Here is a 15,288-nt window from a genome sequence, read left to right as displayed (position 1 = left end):
TTGTATCTTCCGGGACGGTGGCATTCGGTCTTAGCTCGATGGTATGCTTGTTCAAATCTTCATCATGAGGGATAATCTGGAACCTTCCCAATTGACGCAATACCCGATGGGGTGCGTATGGTTGGATACTACGGACACCCATCAGAAGAACATAACATTCTTTGGCCGACATGTATATTGCTTCAGTAGTGGGCAACCACCCAAACGCCCATTCAATTTGGTCCGCCGTTAGTGATCTCAGTCGTATAAACCAATCTCTAGTACCCTTGGGGAATGCAACACCCGTTACCCGCTTCTCAAACTTTTCAATGCAGTTTAAACCAGTCAGCCCGAAGTTCATATACCCCACTCGATGGCAGAGATGTTCCTGTATCCACAACTGAAGTAATAGATTGCAACCTTGGAAAAACCTTCCTCCCTCCTTACACACGGTCAATGCTCGGTATATTTCTGATAAGAACAGGGGAACTATAGTGTTGTCAGCCCTTTTCATTGCGACATCAACCATCCCCACGAGACCTATCTCTATTTTCTTGTCGTCTCGTGGGCAAACCATGATTCCCAAGAATGCCATTATGAATGCCAAGGTTCGTCTTGCTTCCCATTTACCTCTGTTTTCGGCGTGAGTTAGTCCCAAATTTGGCTCGTCAAAACCCCGCGGATTACCATAACGCTGATATAAGAACTGAAGAGCGCATCATCCTTTTGATAAATCATTATTTTGCACAGTCCGGATGATATTTAACAAGTACAAAAATCGGTGTGGCGATACCGGCCTTGGTGACAACAGATACTGACTTCTCATATTCCCATTCATACCCACATAACCTGCTACTTCCTCCAGTGTGGGTGTAAGCTCAAAATCCGCAAAGCGAAATACATTTCGGGTCGGGTCCCAAAATGGTATCAAAGCCTCGATGACATTCGTCCTTGCCTTGACATTTAGTAGACTGACGAGACCCCCCAAGACTCTGACCACTATTTCTTTGCTGTTTTTTTCCAAATCGTCCCACCACATATGGAGATGGAGAGGGACCTCACTAAAGACGGTGAAGGGTTTGTTTTCACTTGTGCTCATCCTGCACATTTATTAAGGCGATTTAAACAAAAGCAAAAATAATTTGACTCAAAAAATGATTCGACTATATTTTCAGAAAGAAAGACCCGATTTTCCGAACACGGCCTTTCAGCACTTCGGGGATGAAGCCTGTGAGGGTCAACCGATCAAAACTCTAAAGGATGATCAAAAGTGGCCGTTTATGCAAAGTCAGCCTTCCGGCATCCCTTTCGGGAACATTTGGCTATTTTTGACAAAAATAACATCACTTGATTTATTTAAGACTCTTTTCTGGTTTTTCCAAAATAGTAACCCGACATTGAGAACACTGCCTTACAGAGCCTCAGGGACGACGATTCTAAGGCTATGTGGGCTAATTGGTCAAAATTAAAAAAAAAAAAGACCAAAAGTGGCCGTTTATGCAAAGTCAACCCTCCGGCGTCCCTTTCAGGAATTTTTGGCTATTTTTGACAACAACGGCACCGCCCGACTTATAATAAATTTTTTGACATTTTCTGGGTATTTTTGCAAAAAGGAGAAGTTGGACCCGATGAGGGTTGCCTACGTATCTCACATCCGGTGAGAATCAAACCGACGTAGTTCGGGCAAATAAAATAGACTATTTTTTTCCTAAATAAACTATTTTGAAAACAAGACAAACTAAAAATAAAGATTTTTTTTTGCTTTTTGAATAAAACAAACTATTTAAAATAAAAACTTTTTTTTTCATTTTCTAAAAATATTTGACAGAATTTCGACACTATTCGGGCATTGGTATTTTCAAAACTAGTGATTAACTCTCTTAGCCCTCTACACTGCTATTTCTCTTCTTTTTTTCAGTTTTTCCAATATTTAAAAATCGGTCAGCATGCGAGTCCGAAGCATATAAATGCACATGTAGCAAGTAAGATGCATCATGATGGTTTTTTTTATTTCAGGTACACCTGTCCTAGACAGACCCAACCCCTGTGTTGAGTCTCCAAAGTTAAATGCACATGATGCAAACAAACGTTCCTACTAGGGATCCGACATGTGGTTTTGTCATACTAGGTTTAAAACCTGAGTGTATTGTTCTAAACCTGGCTTACCCGAGCGGACAACTCGAGCCGAGGAGGAGGCAGCGTACCGGGAATACAGAAGCTTCACCGGCTTAGCAACTTATCCGAACCTCGTTCTAAAAAAATGGGATTGACTCTAAACAGAAAAGAAGTCACACGAAGTGCACCCTTCTTCATGATTTAGAAGACTCGGAGAGAAGATGGGTTTCTTAACAATTTATATACAATTCACAGAATAACAAAGCGGTAAAAGCAACATTTAGCACATTAGATGAAAAAAAATGTAATAAAATCAGATAATAAATACAGCCAATATAACAATTATTCCAAGCTCAAATTTCTAACCCTGAACCAGTGGTTCTGGGTTAATGTCCCCAGCAGAGTCGCCAGAGCTGTCACACCTCCTTTTTCACCTACACCCCGGGGAGGGTATAATAAAGGGAGTTTTTTCCAATTTAAGTGACAATCGAAACGGGATTATTTTAATTAAAATTCAGAGTCTCCGCTTGGGATAATTAATGGTGTCCCAAGTCACCGGTTCAAATCCCGAATTAAGGAAAAGATTGACTCTGTATTACAGTCTGCGAACACAGAAATTCGGGTAAGGAATTCTGTTAACGCGGGAGAAGGTGTTAGGCATTCCCGAGTTCCGTGATTCTAGCACGGTCACTCAACTGTTATAATTAGCCTATTATCTGATTTTAGTACATGTTTAAACCTATGTGCAAATTTTAACTTAAACCGTTTTTCTTTATTTAATTTTTTAAGAAAAATTCAACGTCATCTAAAACACGTCTTGAACCCCGTCACATAAATGCACCCGTGGTCCGTGACGTATTTTATCCAACATTGTTGAGATTTAGATTTGGGTCACATAAATGCGCACCCAAGTTTAGGAAGATAAATTATTAAAATAATGCGCCTAAAGTAACTACGCACTTTCAAATTTGCGAGGGCCATGGAAAATTCAACTAATGGCACGCCTCGATTTCTAAAGTATTAAAATTAGTTATATGCGGGCTAAGGATTATGAACAAAATATATTGTGGAAAACCATCTTCAATAGGAGAACTATTGTGGATACATCTGCGGTACATTACTGCTAAAGTAAACATTTGCTCCAATATGTGCAGAAAACAAGCATATCAAAATTGTTTGACATAGGTTCAGGTGAAACCAAAATAGAAGAGATCAAAAGATATTAAATTCTTTATTGACAAAATATCGTGAGAATATTCATAGGATTTAATAATATGAAACATGGTCATTTCACAAGTAGATATACGATACAACACATCATTCAGGCATCTTTAAAGTTAACCGCTAATATAATAAATAAAGGCACTAATTTGATTACTACATACAACACATCGTTAAAACACATCTAAAGGACACAATGATATAGATAGCAATACTTTTCAACTTTAGCTAACAATTTCCATAGCTTTTGTTGTTTACTTTCTAAATAATGAGTTTAAATTCAAAGGGAAATCATATACTTCTTCAACAACCTTCAAATAAATCAAAAGGCCTTAAACTTAAACTCACGTTTCCAACTAACCAAAGATAATAAAATATTTTACGTCAAACAAATACAGGGATGCAAAATCGACAATAATCAAACTAGCTGAGAAGATCAACACTGATACAGTAGTATTATCAAAGTGCTAGAAAATAGTAGCTGACCTTATCTTCCAAATTCAAACAAAACAACAGCGGCAAAGTCAAACAGGAACCGCAAGCAAAATCGAAACCTCGAACCGGAAACCTCAGAACTACGTTCTTCGACGACCTCGAAACTCGCCGGAATAGTTTTGGAAGTGGACTATTTGGGGCGTTTTATGGGGTGTTTTTCAGGTGGAGAAGATGAGATCTCATGGCTCTTTAATGGTGGATGTTAAGCTCATGTAGAATTTTTAGGAGGAAGAAGACTCTCTTTTCGTTGGTTGTCCGTGTATATCCAGTGTATATCGAGAGTATCTTTAGTGTATATAGAATGTATACTGACTGTATATCGAGTGTATACCCCCTGTCTCCGTTAAGAAGAAGCCATCTTTGTTTCCTCTCTATATTTTTAACTTTCCCTCCCCTCTTTCTCCAGCTATCTAATCTCTAAATAGACATCAAATTAGTGCATCTTCCATTACAAATTATACTTTTAACTTCTTTAATTATCCACTAGTTAGTGTTATTATTTAATTTTAATTAGTGTTAGTTTTACCCTAGCAATATAGAAGCTTCCTAATTAGTTAGGTAAGACTCTTTTTTCATTTTTTTAAATAAAACCTAAATTAATTTATATCCCCAAATTATCTTAGAAAATTAAATTAATTAACCCTAATAATTATTACAACTAATTAAAAACCAAATTAAAAGAAAATTTCCAAAATTTGAAAATTAAAGAGTAAAATGTAACATGACTATTTTTTTATGATCTTTTTCTAAAATTGAGGACTGCTGTTAATTTAGCATACCACTGCCGGGATGCTTGACGAAGCCCATAGAGTGACTTCTTTAACTTGCAAATATGTGTAGGAGAAGAAGGAGTGAACCCAATTGGAAACTTCATGTACACTCTTCATTTAAATCCCCATGCATAAATGCATTATTCACATCTAACTAAAAAATTCCCCAACCTTTCTTAACTGTTGTAGCTAGAATACATCTGATGGTGGTCATTTTTACCACTGGGAAAAATGTTTCATTGAAGTTTATCCCTTCTTTTTGAATATCCCCTCTAACTACAAGTCTAGCTTTGAGCCTTTCCATACTTCCATCAGAGTTGTGCTTCACTTTATACACTCACTTGCACGGTAATGCCATTCTACCAGGAGGTAATTCCATGACCTCCCAGGTGTGATTAGGCTCAAGTGCTTCTATCTCTCTTTTCATTGCTTCCTGCCATCCTGGGTGATGGGCTGCTTGGGTATAGCTGGTTGGTTCTTGGATAGTCGATAGGGAATTTAGGAGATGTTGGTTGGATGTAGATAGGTTATTGAAAGGAAAACTAGAAGGTGTTACGGGTGATAGGAAACAAGAACCACTTACATCAGTCAATTGAATATCATTGCAAATCTAGTCCTTAAGGTTAGGGGGAGGGTTGTGTGGCCTTGAGGATTTTCTAATAAGACTGTCCAACATGGGTTCAGTAGCTGAAGGTGAAGCAATAGGAGTAAGAGAGTGAGAGATAGAAGAAGAAGATGGTGTAGGACTGGAAGGTGGAAAATCAGGAAAGTTTTGCACAGGAGGATCTTTATTAGGCAGTTTTGAATGTTCAGCAGCAGGTTGTGGTAAATCAGGGGAGAAGGTAGGAGAATTGGACATTGGTGCAGTAGGTAAAAAGGAGTCAGTTGACCCCATGGATGTGATGGAGGAAAAAGGGAAGAATTCTTCATGAAAAACAACATCCCTAGAAACAAAAAGGGCTTTAGAGTGCTAAGATTGAGAACCTTGTACCCCTTCTTTCCATGGGGATAACCCAAGAAAACACAAGGTATAACCCTTGGTTGGAACTTTGTTCTGTTATTTGAGAGAGTAGAAACAAAACATAGACACCCAAAACACTTCAAATTAGAGTAACTAGGTTTGGATTTGAAAAGAACCTCATAGGGTGTTTTGTAAGAAAGAACTTTGGAAGGAAACCTATTGATCAAGTAAAAAGCAGTTAGAACAGAATCCCCCCAATAAGCAATAGGCAATTTTTATTGGAAGAGCAGGGTCGAGATGTCTCTAAAAGATGCTTATGTTTCCTCTCCACAACCCTATTTTGTTGTGGAGAAGCTACACAAGTAGTCTGATGCACTATTCCCTATGAAGAAAAAAAATTAGACTGCAGACTCCCACTCCCTAATTCAAAAGCATTGTCTGACCTTATTGTCTTGACCTTGGTATTGAATTGTCTCTCTACCATAGCCAAAAATGACTTAAGAACTGGAAATGCATTTGATTTTGTACTTAGAAGATAAGTCCATGTTTCTCTACTGTAGTCATCAACAATTATAAGAAAGTATTTGTAACCATCATAAGTTTGGTTGCTATAGGGCCCCCATGTGTCTATGTGAATTAGCTTAAAAACTTTTTTTGTGGAAATAGAACTAGTGGGAAAAGGGAGTTTGGACTGTCTAGCCATAGGACAAACAACACAAGGCATAGAAAACTTTGAATAAGAAGAAACAAGAATAGTAGATATATTTGTCATATAACTCAAAGGAATGTGACCCAGTCTATAGTACCACAATTTTTCTTTTACATAGGGATATGAAAAACTGAAACAAGAAAGTAAAACTAGAACAGAATGTTTGTCATTGAAACTCTTTCTAGATACAAAACTACTATTGGAAAGTAAAAAACTCTTGGGAATGGGAGCTGTTGGCCTTGATTGAAGAATGTAGAGACCACTTCTCTCCTTACCAATCTCCAGAGGGCTCTTCAGAGAAGGGCCCTGCAAAAAACAAGAAGTAGAAGTAAAAAAGAGTGGATTACTAAGCTGCTTACATAATTTGTGCACAGATAGTAGATTGTACTTAAAAGAAGGTATATACAACACATTGTGTATTACCAGATTAGAGAAAAAAGCTACTGATCCATAATGAGTAACTAAAACTTTCTTAGAATTAGGAAGATTGACTATTCTAGGCTTGATTAAAGGTTTGAGATTAAAAAAAAATTCTTGTTATAAGACATATGTTCTGAAGCACCACTATCTAGTATCCATGAATGACTGTTGAATTGAAAGAAACATGCAGGTGACTTAAAGAATTTGGGTATACCAGCACAGTTTGCACTTGCAGTACCATCATAAGTACTGCCTCCTTACTGTCCCATCTTCAACTGTTGAAGAAGCTGAAGAAGCTGAGTTACATTCTCCTGGGTAAGTGATTTTTCCTTCTGAAATTCCAAATCCCTGTTCTCCTTCTTCATTTGAGATTAGAGCATTGTTTGCCTGAACTGGTCCCTGAAATTTCCTTGGCTTTATGAATTTGAAATTTGCAGGAAAACCATGGACACTATAGCACTTATCAATGCTATGTCCTGGATTCTTGCAGTAGGTACAAATCCTTGAACTCTTCTTTGCATCATAGGACCCCTTCTGTCCTTTGGAATCACCATATTTCTTACCAGCTGCTTGATTTGTTACCATGAAGGAACCAGACTCCCCTGGGTAGCAGGTACAACATGAATTTCTCTTTGTTTTTCATCTTGTATGACCAAAGAGTATGCCTGCCCAATGGAAGGTAAAGGAGATGACAATAATATATTGCTCCTAACTCCTATGAAGGTTTCATTCAAACCCATAAGTAATTGGAAAAGTCTCTCATCTTGATGAGCCTTGATACTCTTTGCCTTAGCCCCACAATCATACTCACACATACAAGCAAAAAAGGTATTGAGTGCATCTAGCTCATCCCATAATCCTTTCATGTTAGTAAAATAGGTTGAAACACTCGAGTTACCTTGCACCACATCACTTAGTTCTTTTTGTAGATGAAACAACTTTGCTCCACTTGCCTGACCAAACTATCTTCCAGGTCATGCCACAGATCCTTTGCACTATGTGAGTACAAGACACTCTCAACAATTTCATTGGAAAGTGAGTTGAGGGGCCAAGAAAGGACAATGTCGTTGCATTTTGCCCAAGCTCTTTGAAGGCTAGAATCTGCATCTGGAACAGCTAGGGTTCCATCAATGAATCCTAGTTTGTTCTTAGCGGATAAAGCTATGACTACGGCTCTCCTCCACCCACCATAACCTCTGCCATCAAACATTGAGGAGACCAGGTTCATTCCTGGGTAGTCTGAAGGATGAAGGTAGTAGGGATGAGCTGAATCAACTAAACCAATACCACTAGAACCAGCAGATACGGAAGTTGCTGGAACAGGGGGAGATGAGATGAGTGTATCAGTGGTTTGTGAATTTGTTCCCATTGTAAATGAGAAAAGAATTTGAATAAAGAAACGTGGCTTGAAGTAGATCAACACTGCTCTAATACCATGATAGAATAGGAAGGGTATAGATTGAGAAAATTCTCTTTTCTGTATTGAATGAATGACTATAGTGTGTTGTACAAAATGTTGTTTATATACAACAAGAATGGAATCTCAAAATAACTACTTATGTTACGTGTCCCTAATTTATTAGCTAAGCTATAACAAACTAAAGGATAAGTACAAATAAGCAAAACAATATTTACAACCTAAATTTGAAAGACTTCTCTCTAAAGCTTTCTCATATGCCCAAGACAAAAAAGAGGTCCAAGACGAAAAAGGCCCAACACAGAAATGAAATGGTTGGAGCCCAATTTTCCAAACCCATATTATGTTGTATCTTTCAGACATATCTATCTTCCGACAAGAACTAACATAATCTCTTTCCTTAGAGACTTTGAGAACCTTCTCCATTACGACTCCATTGTTGCCATTTTCATCTCCAACACCCCTTCTCAAGTTGGAGAGGGATGAAATTACTCCCAACTTGCCCAATAATCGGTGATGAAAAGGGCCACTAAGAGGCTTTGTGAACAAATCGGCGAGCTGAGAAGAGGAGCGAACAAATGATAGTGAAATCAAACCTGCCATGAACTGTTGGCAAACAAAATTACAATCAAGATCTACATACTTCGTTCTTTCATGAAAGACGGGTTTTTTTAGCTATGTGAATTGCGGGTTGGCTGTCAGAGTGAAAAGGGAACATAAGGGATATTGGAATAGACAAATCATCAAAGAGCCTGACTAACCAGGTAAGCTCTACGACTACACGCCGCATGGATCGATACTCAACTGCTGCAAAGCTAAGAGAAATTGAGGTCTGCTTCTTGGATTTCCAGGAAATAGGAGAAGATCCCAGCAAAATGTAAAACCCACTGACAGATTTGCGCGATTCTGGGCATGTGCACCAATCGAAGTCACAAAAAGCCAACAACTGATACGAAGGGGAAGAAGTCATGAATAAACCAAGACTAGGATCCTTTGATAAATCGAAGGACACGAAGGGCTGCTTGCATGTGAGGAACTCGTGGATCCTGCATATATTGGCTTAGATCCTGCACAGTGAAGGAAAGGCCCGGCCTTATATGAGTTAAATAGTTCAACTTTCCCAACAAATTGCGATACAAGGTCGGGTCTTTGATAGGAGCACCAGTTTTGGCCAACAATTTGACAGTGGGATCAAGTGGACAAGAAACAGATGGCTTGTGAAGACAATCAAATTCCAGCAATAAATCAAGAGTGAATTTTCGCTGAGTCAGAATTATTCCTCAGATTCACGCAGTACCTCTATTCCAAGAAAATAATGTAAGTTCCTTAAATCCTTTATTTTGAATTCCTGATATAGAAAAACTTTCAAAGCATGTATCTCCTCTAAATTATTTCCTGTCAAGAGTATATCATTGACATAGACGGCCACTATAGAGATAGAGGAGTCAAACCTTTTAAAGAATAGGGAATAATCATTGAGAGAATGGGAGAAACCTTTAAAATTAAGGATTACTATTAATTTAGCATACCACTGCCAGGATGCTTGACAAAGCCCATATAGTGACTTCTTTAACTTGCAAACATGTGTAGGAGAAGAAGGAGTGAACCCAATTGGAAACTTCATGTACACCTCTTCATTTAAATCCTCATGCAGAAATGCATTATTCACATCAATTCCCCAACCTTTCTTAATTGTTGTAGCTAGAATACATCTGATGGTGGTCATTTTTACCACTGGGGAAAATGTTTCATTGAAGTTTATCCCTTCTTTTTGAATATCCCCTCTAACTACAAGTCTAGCTTTGAGCCTTTCCACACATCCATCAGAGTTGTGCTTCACTTTATATGCCCACTTGCATGGTAATGCCTTTCTACCAGGAGGTAATTCCATGACCTCCCAAGTGTAATTGAGCTCAAGTGCTTCTATCTCTCTTTCCATTGCTTCCTGCCATCCTAGGTGATGGGCTGTTTGGGTATAGCTGGTTGGTTCTTGGATAGTGGATAGGGAATTTAGGAGATGTTGGTTGGATGTAGATAGGTTATTGAAAGGAAAACTAGAAGGTGTTACAGGTGATAGGAAACAAAAACCACTTACATCAGTCAATTGAATAGCATTACAAATGTAGTCCTTGAGGTAAGGGGAAGGTTATGTGGCCTTGAGGATTTTCTAATAAGACTGTCCAGCATGGGTTCAGTAGCTGAAGGTGAAGCAGTAGGAATAGGAGAGTGAGGGATAAAAGAAGAAGATGGTGTAGGACTTGAAGGTGGAAAATCAGGAAAGTTTTGCACAAGAGGATCTTTATGAGGGAGTTCTGAATGTTCAGTAGCAGGGTGTGGTAAATCAAGGGAGAAGGTAGGAGAACTGGACATTGGTGCAGTAGGTAAAAAGGAGCCAGTTGACCCCTTGGATGTGATGGAGGAAAAACAGAAGAATTCTTCATGAAAAACAACATCCCTAGAAACAAAAGGGCTTTAGAGTGCTAAGATGGAGAACCTTGTACCCCTTCTTTCCATGTGGATAACCCAAGAAAACACAAGGTATAGCCCTTGGTTGGAACTTTGTTCTGTTATTTGAGAGAGTAGAAACAAAACATAGACACCCAAAATACCTCAAATTAGAGTAACTAGGTTTGGATTTGAAAAGAACCTCATAGGGTGTTTTATAAGAAAGAACTTTGGAAGGAAACCTATTGATCAAGTAAAAAGCAGTTAGAACACAATCCCCTCTAATAAGCAATAGGCAATTTTGATTGCAAGAGCAGGGCTCGAGATGTCTCTAAAAGATGCTTATGTTTCCTCTCCACAACCTCATTTTGTTGTGGAGAAGCTACAAAAGTAGTCTGATGCACTATTCCCTGTGAAGAAAAAAAATTAGACTGCAGACTCCCACTCCCTAATTTCAAAATCATTGTCTGACCTTATTATCTTGACCTTGGTATTGAACTATCTCTCTACCATAGCCAAAAATGACTTAAGAACTGGAAATACATTTGATTTTGTACTTAGTAGATAAGTCCATGTTCCTCTACTGTAGTCATCAACAATTGTAAGAAAGTATTTATAACCATCATAAGTTTGGTTGCTATAGGGCCCCATGTGTCTATGTGAATTAGCTCAAAAACATTCTTTGTGGAAATAGAACTAGTGGGAAAAGGGAGTTTGGACTGTCTAGCCATAGGACAAACAACACAAGGCACAAAAAACTTTGAACAAGAAGAAACAGGAATAGTAGATATATTTGTCATATTACTTAAAGGAATGTGACCCAGTCTATAGTGCCATAATTTTTCTTTTACATAGGGATCTGAAGAACTAAAACAAGAAAGTAAAACTGGAGCAGATTGTTTGTCATTGAAACTCTTTCTAGATACCAAACTACTATTGGAAAGTAAAAAACTCTTGGGAATGGGAGCTGTTGGCCTTGATTGAAGAATGTAGAGACCACTTCTCTCCTTACCAATCTCCAGAGGGCTCTTCAGAGAAGGGCCCTGCAAAAAACAAGAAGTAGAAGTAAAAAAGAGTGGATTACTAAGCTGCTTACATAATTTGTGCACAGATAGTAGATTGTACTTAAAAGAAGGTATATACAACACATTGTGTATTACCAGATTAGATAAAAGAGCTACTGATCCATAATGAGTAACTAAAACTTTCTGAGAGTTAGGAAGATTGACTATTCTAGGCTTGATTAAAGGTTTGAGATTAGACAAAAAAAATCTTATTATAAGACATATGTTCGAAGCACCACAATCTAGTATCCATGAATGACTGTTGAATTGAAAGAAACATGCAAGTGACTTAAAGAATTTGTGTATACCAACACAGTTTGCACTAGCAGTACCATCAGAAGTACTGCCTCCTTGCTGTCCCATCTTCAACTGTTGAAGAAGCTGAAGTAGCTGAGTGACATTCTCCTGGGTAAGTGATTTTTCCTTCTGAAATTCCAAATCCCTGTTCTCCTTCTTCATTTGAGATTAGAGCATTGTTTGCCTTGACTGGTCCTGAAATTTCCTTGGCTTTGTGAATTTGAAATCTGCAGGAAAACCATGGACCCTATAACACTTATCAATGTTATGTCCTGGCTTCTTGCAGTAGGTACAAATCCCTGAACTCTTCTTTGCATCATAGGACCCCTTCTGTCCTTTGGAATCACCATATTTCTTCCCAGCTGCTTGGTTTGTTACCATGAAGGAACCAGACTCCCCTGGGTAGGCAGGTACAACATGAATTTCTCTTTGTTTTTCATCTTGTATGACCAAAGAGTATGCCTGCCCAATGGAAAGTAAAGGAGATGACAACAATATGTTGCTCCTAACTCCTATGAAGGTTTCATTCAAACCCATAAGGAATTGCAAAAGTCTCTCATCTTGATGAGCCTTGATACTCTTTGCATTAGCCCCACAATCACACTCACACACACAAGCAGAAAAGGTATTGAGTGCATCTAGCTCATCCCATAATTCTCTCATGTTAGTAAAATAGGTTGAAACACTCGAGTTACCTTGCATCACAGCACTTTGTTCTTTTTGTAGCTGAAACAACTTTGCTCCACTTGCCTGACCAAACCTATCTTCCAGGTCATGCCACAGATCTTTTGCACTATGTGAGTACAAGACACTCTCAGCAATTTCTTTGGAAAGTGAGTTGAGGAGATAAGAAAGGACCATGTTGTTGCATCTTGCCCAAGCTCTTTGAAGGCTAGAATCTGCATCTGGAACAGCTAGGGTTCCATCAATGAATCCTAGTTTGTTCTTAGCGGATAAAGCTATGACTACGGCTCTTCTCCACCCACCATAACCTCTGCCATCAAACACTGAGGAGACCAGGTTCATTCCTGGGTAGTCTGAATGATGGAGGTAGTAGGGATGAGCTGAATCAACTAAACCAATACCACTAGAACCAGCAGATACAAAAGCTGCTGGAACAGGGGGAGAGGAGATGAGTGTATCAGTGGTTTGTGAATTTGTTCCCATCGTAAATGAGAAAAGAATTTGAATAAAGAAACGTGGCTTGAAGCATACCAGCACTGCTCTGATACCATGACAGAATAGGTAGGGGATAGATTGAGAAAATTCTCTTTTCTGTATTGAATGAATGACCATAGTATTGTACAGAATTTTGTTATATACAACAAGAATGGAATCTCAAAATAACTACTTATGCTACGTGTCCCTAATTTATTAGCTAAGCTATAACAAACTAAAGGATAAGTACAAATAAGCAAAATAATATTTACAACCTAAATCTGAAAGACTTCTCTCTACAGCTTTCTCATAGGCCCAAGACAAAAAAGAGGTCCAAGACGAAAAAGGCCTAACACAGAAATGAAATGTCTGGAGCCCAATTTTCCAAACCCATATTATGTTGTATCGTTCAGACATATCTATCTTCCGACAAGAACTAACCTAATCCCTTTCCTTAGAGACTTTGAGAACCTTCTCCATTACGACTCCATTGTTGCCATTTTCATCTCCAACATTTTTTTTGAATGAATGAATTAGTTTTTTTCAATTTATTGGATTGGCAATGAGAACATTGAAAGAGAAAGAAGTAGACTTCTTGGGAATTTTGCATAGAGTTAGGAGAAGAAAGTGGAGATTTGTAAATACTATAAAGAAGGGAGCAAAGTATTTTATTTTACATCTATATATTTATGATGTATACAAATTTATCTACAATATCATGCCATATTTACCTATTATAGCAAATAAGCAAATAATATATTTTATTTTTAAAATTATAAATTCTTTTTTATATTAAATCGCATGTAGATATGTATATAACTTAAACCGCAATTATTTGAAGTAATTGTGGAAAAGGAGAAAAAAATAAATTTAACGAAAATAGTAGAAATTTAAAGAGTTTTCAAGAATAGATGAATTAAGAGGAGGGAAGAGGAAAGAAATCAATAATGATCGTGCAAATTCAATGACTTTTCAAGAATAGGAGAATTGGTAAGGACTTTAAAAAATATATTCAGAGAAGAAAAGAAGAATAGTTGAAAAAAGGAAAAGGAATAAGAAAACAAATAAATATTGGAAATACAATTCAATGGACAGACATCACAACTTTAGATGTCACTTTTTTGTTTATTTTTTAGTTGTCTTGCATTCATTTCAAGTTTTATGATTTGAATAGAAGATTCTTTTTTTTTTTAAGGAAAGACTATAGGTGTGCTATCTAATGAAAGAATATGCGTGTTTTAGATATGTATTAGACTAAGGAAATAAGGTGCGCATAAACACATATATAAGTGAAAAAAATGCTTATAATTCTTTATTTTTTTAAAAAGTCAGTTTATGAAAGATGTTGTCCCTTTAACCTCAATCAATATATAGAATTTATTTTTTATTTATATATGTCCACCAAAATTTTATCTCCTTTATTTTAATTAAATTTATATTTTTTATAACGGCGCAAAGCGCGGATAAATTCACTAGTTTCAAGATAAGAAAAGACAACAAAAAGGACTAATATGCTAGGCTTCAGTAATTTTGTTTATATTTATAAAAAATTTAATTTTAAACTAGGACTATTATATTAAAACGAGGAAAATATTTGTGAAAATTTTAGTCCAGAAAAAGATATTAAGAAAAGTCAATGTTAATAAATAAATAAATAAATTCTCTATCAGTAAAAAGAAGAACTCTCTCTCTTAATTTATTGATCGCAAATTTTTATGCATTTTAAATATCATAAAAATCACTCATGGTTTGAAATGCGTTTTATGTATTTTTTAAAATATTAAATCTTATTTAAAACTAAAATAATCAATATCCGAGTTATCCAAAAATTTTAAAACCCTGCTCTACTTATTTTGGGACCGAGGGAAACTAATTTTATCCTAAAATTAAAATCAGGAAAATATAGTGGAAAAAAGGAAATATTTGTGAATTCTTGGTCAAGCACTCGCTAGCCCGTGCTATTATTTTAATGACTTTTGAAACTGTGGTTATTTTTGAATGACTACTTGTAAATCTAGCTATTTTTGAATTTCTCTCTAGAGCCGGGATTAGGTTAAAATAGCACGGGCTAGCAAGTTTTCGGACCGGTCATTCAAAAATAGCCAGCGTTTGCCAAGTCATTGAAAAATAGCCATTATTTTGCTGCAACAAAGACCGATCCAGCATAATATACTGGAGTTTGGTACACCTGTGTATGAACTTCCAGCATATTACGCTGGACCGATATACTTTGCTGG

General features: G+C 37.1%; 1 protein-coding gene across 1 annotated transcript; it reads right to left on the bottom strand.

Annotated features, from left to right (window-relative positions):
* Positions 1-12,061: 12,061 nt before the first annotated feature.
* On the bottom strand, positions 12,062-13,060 carry LOC107790181 (uncharacterized). Its single transcript, XM_016612081.1, has one exon. The coding sequence runs from the start codon at positions 13,058-13,060 to the stop codon at positions 12,062-12,064; it is 999 nt and encodes a 332-aa protein (XP_016467567.1).
* Between the last annotated feature and the right edge of the window lie 2,228 nt (positions 13,061-15,288).

Source organism: Nicotiana tabacum, chromosome 13 (genome assembly GCF_000715075.1).
Source record: "Nicotiana tabacum cultivar K326 chromosome 13, ASM71507v2, whole genome shotgun sequence".
NCBI classification, from domain to species: Eukaryota; Viridiplantae; Streptophyta; class Magnoliopsida; order Solanales; family Solanaceae; genus Nicotiana; species Nicotiana tabacum.
Note: the sequence above shows the minus strand (reverse complement) of the source record. Positions and strands in the feature narration are given on the sequence as shown.

Bases quoted from the DNA above. Each gene is read 5' to 3' on its own strand.
- LOC107790181 (XM_016612081.1), bottom strand. From the start codon at position 13,060: ATGGGAACAAATTCACAAACCACTGATACACTCATCTCCTCTCCCCCT.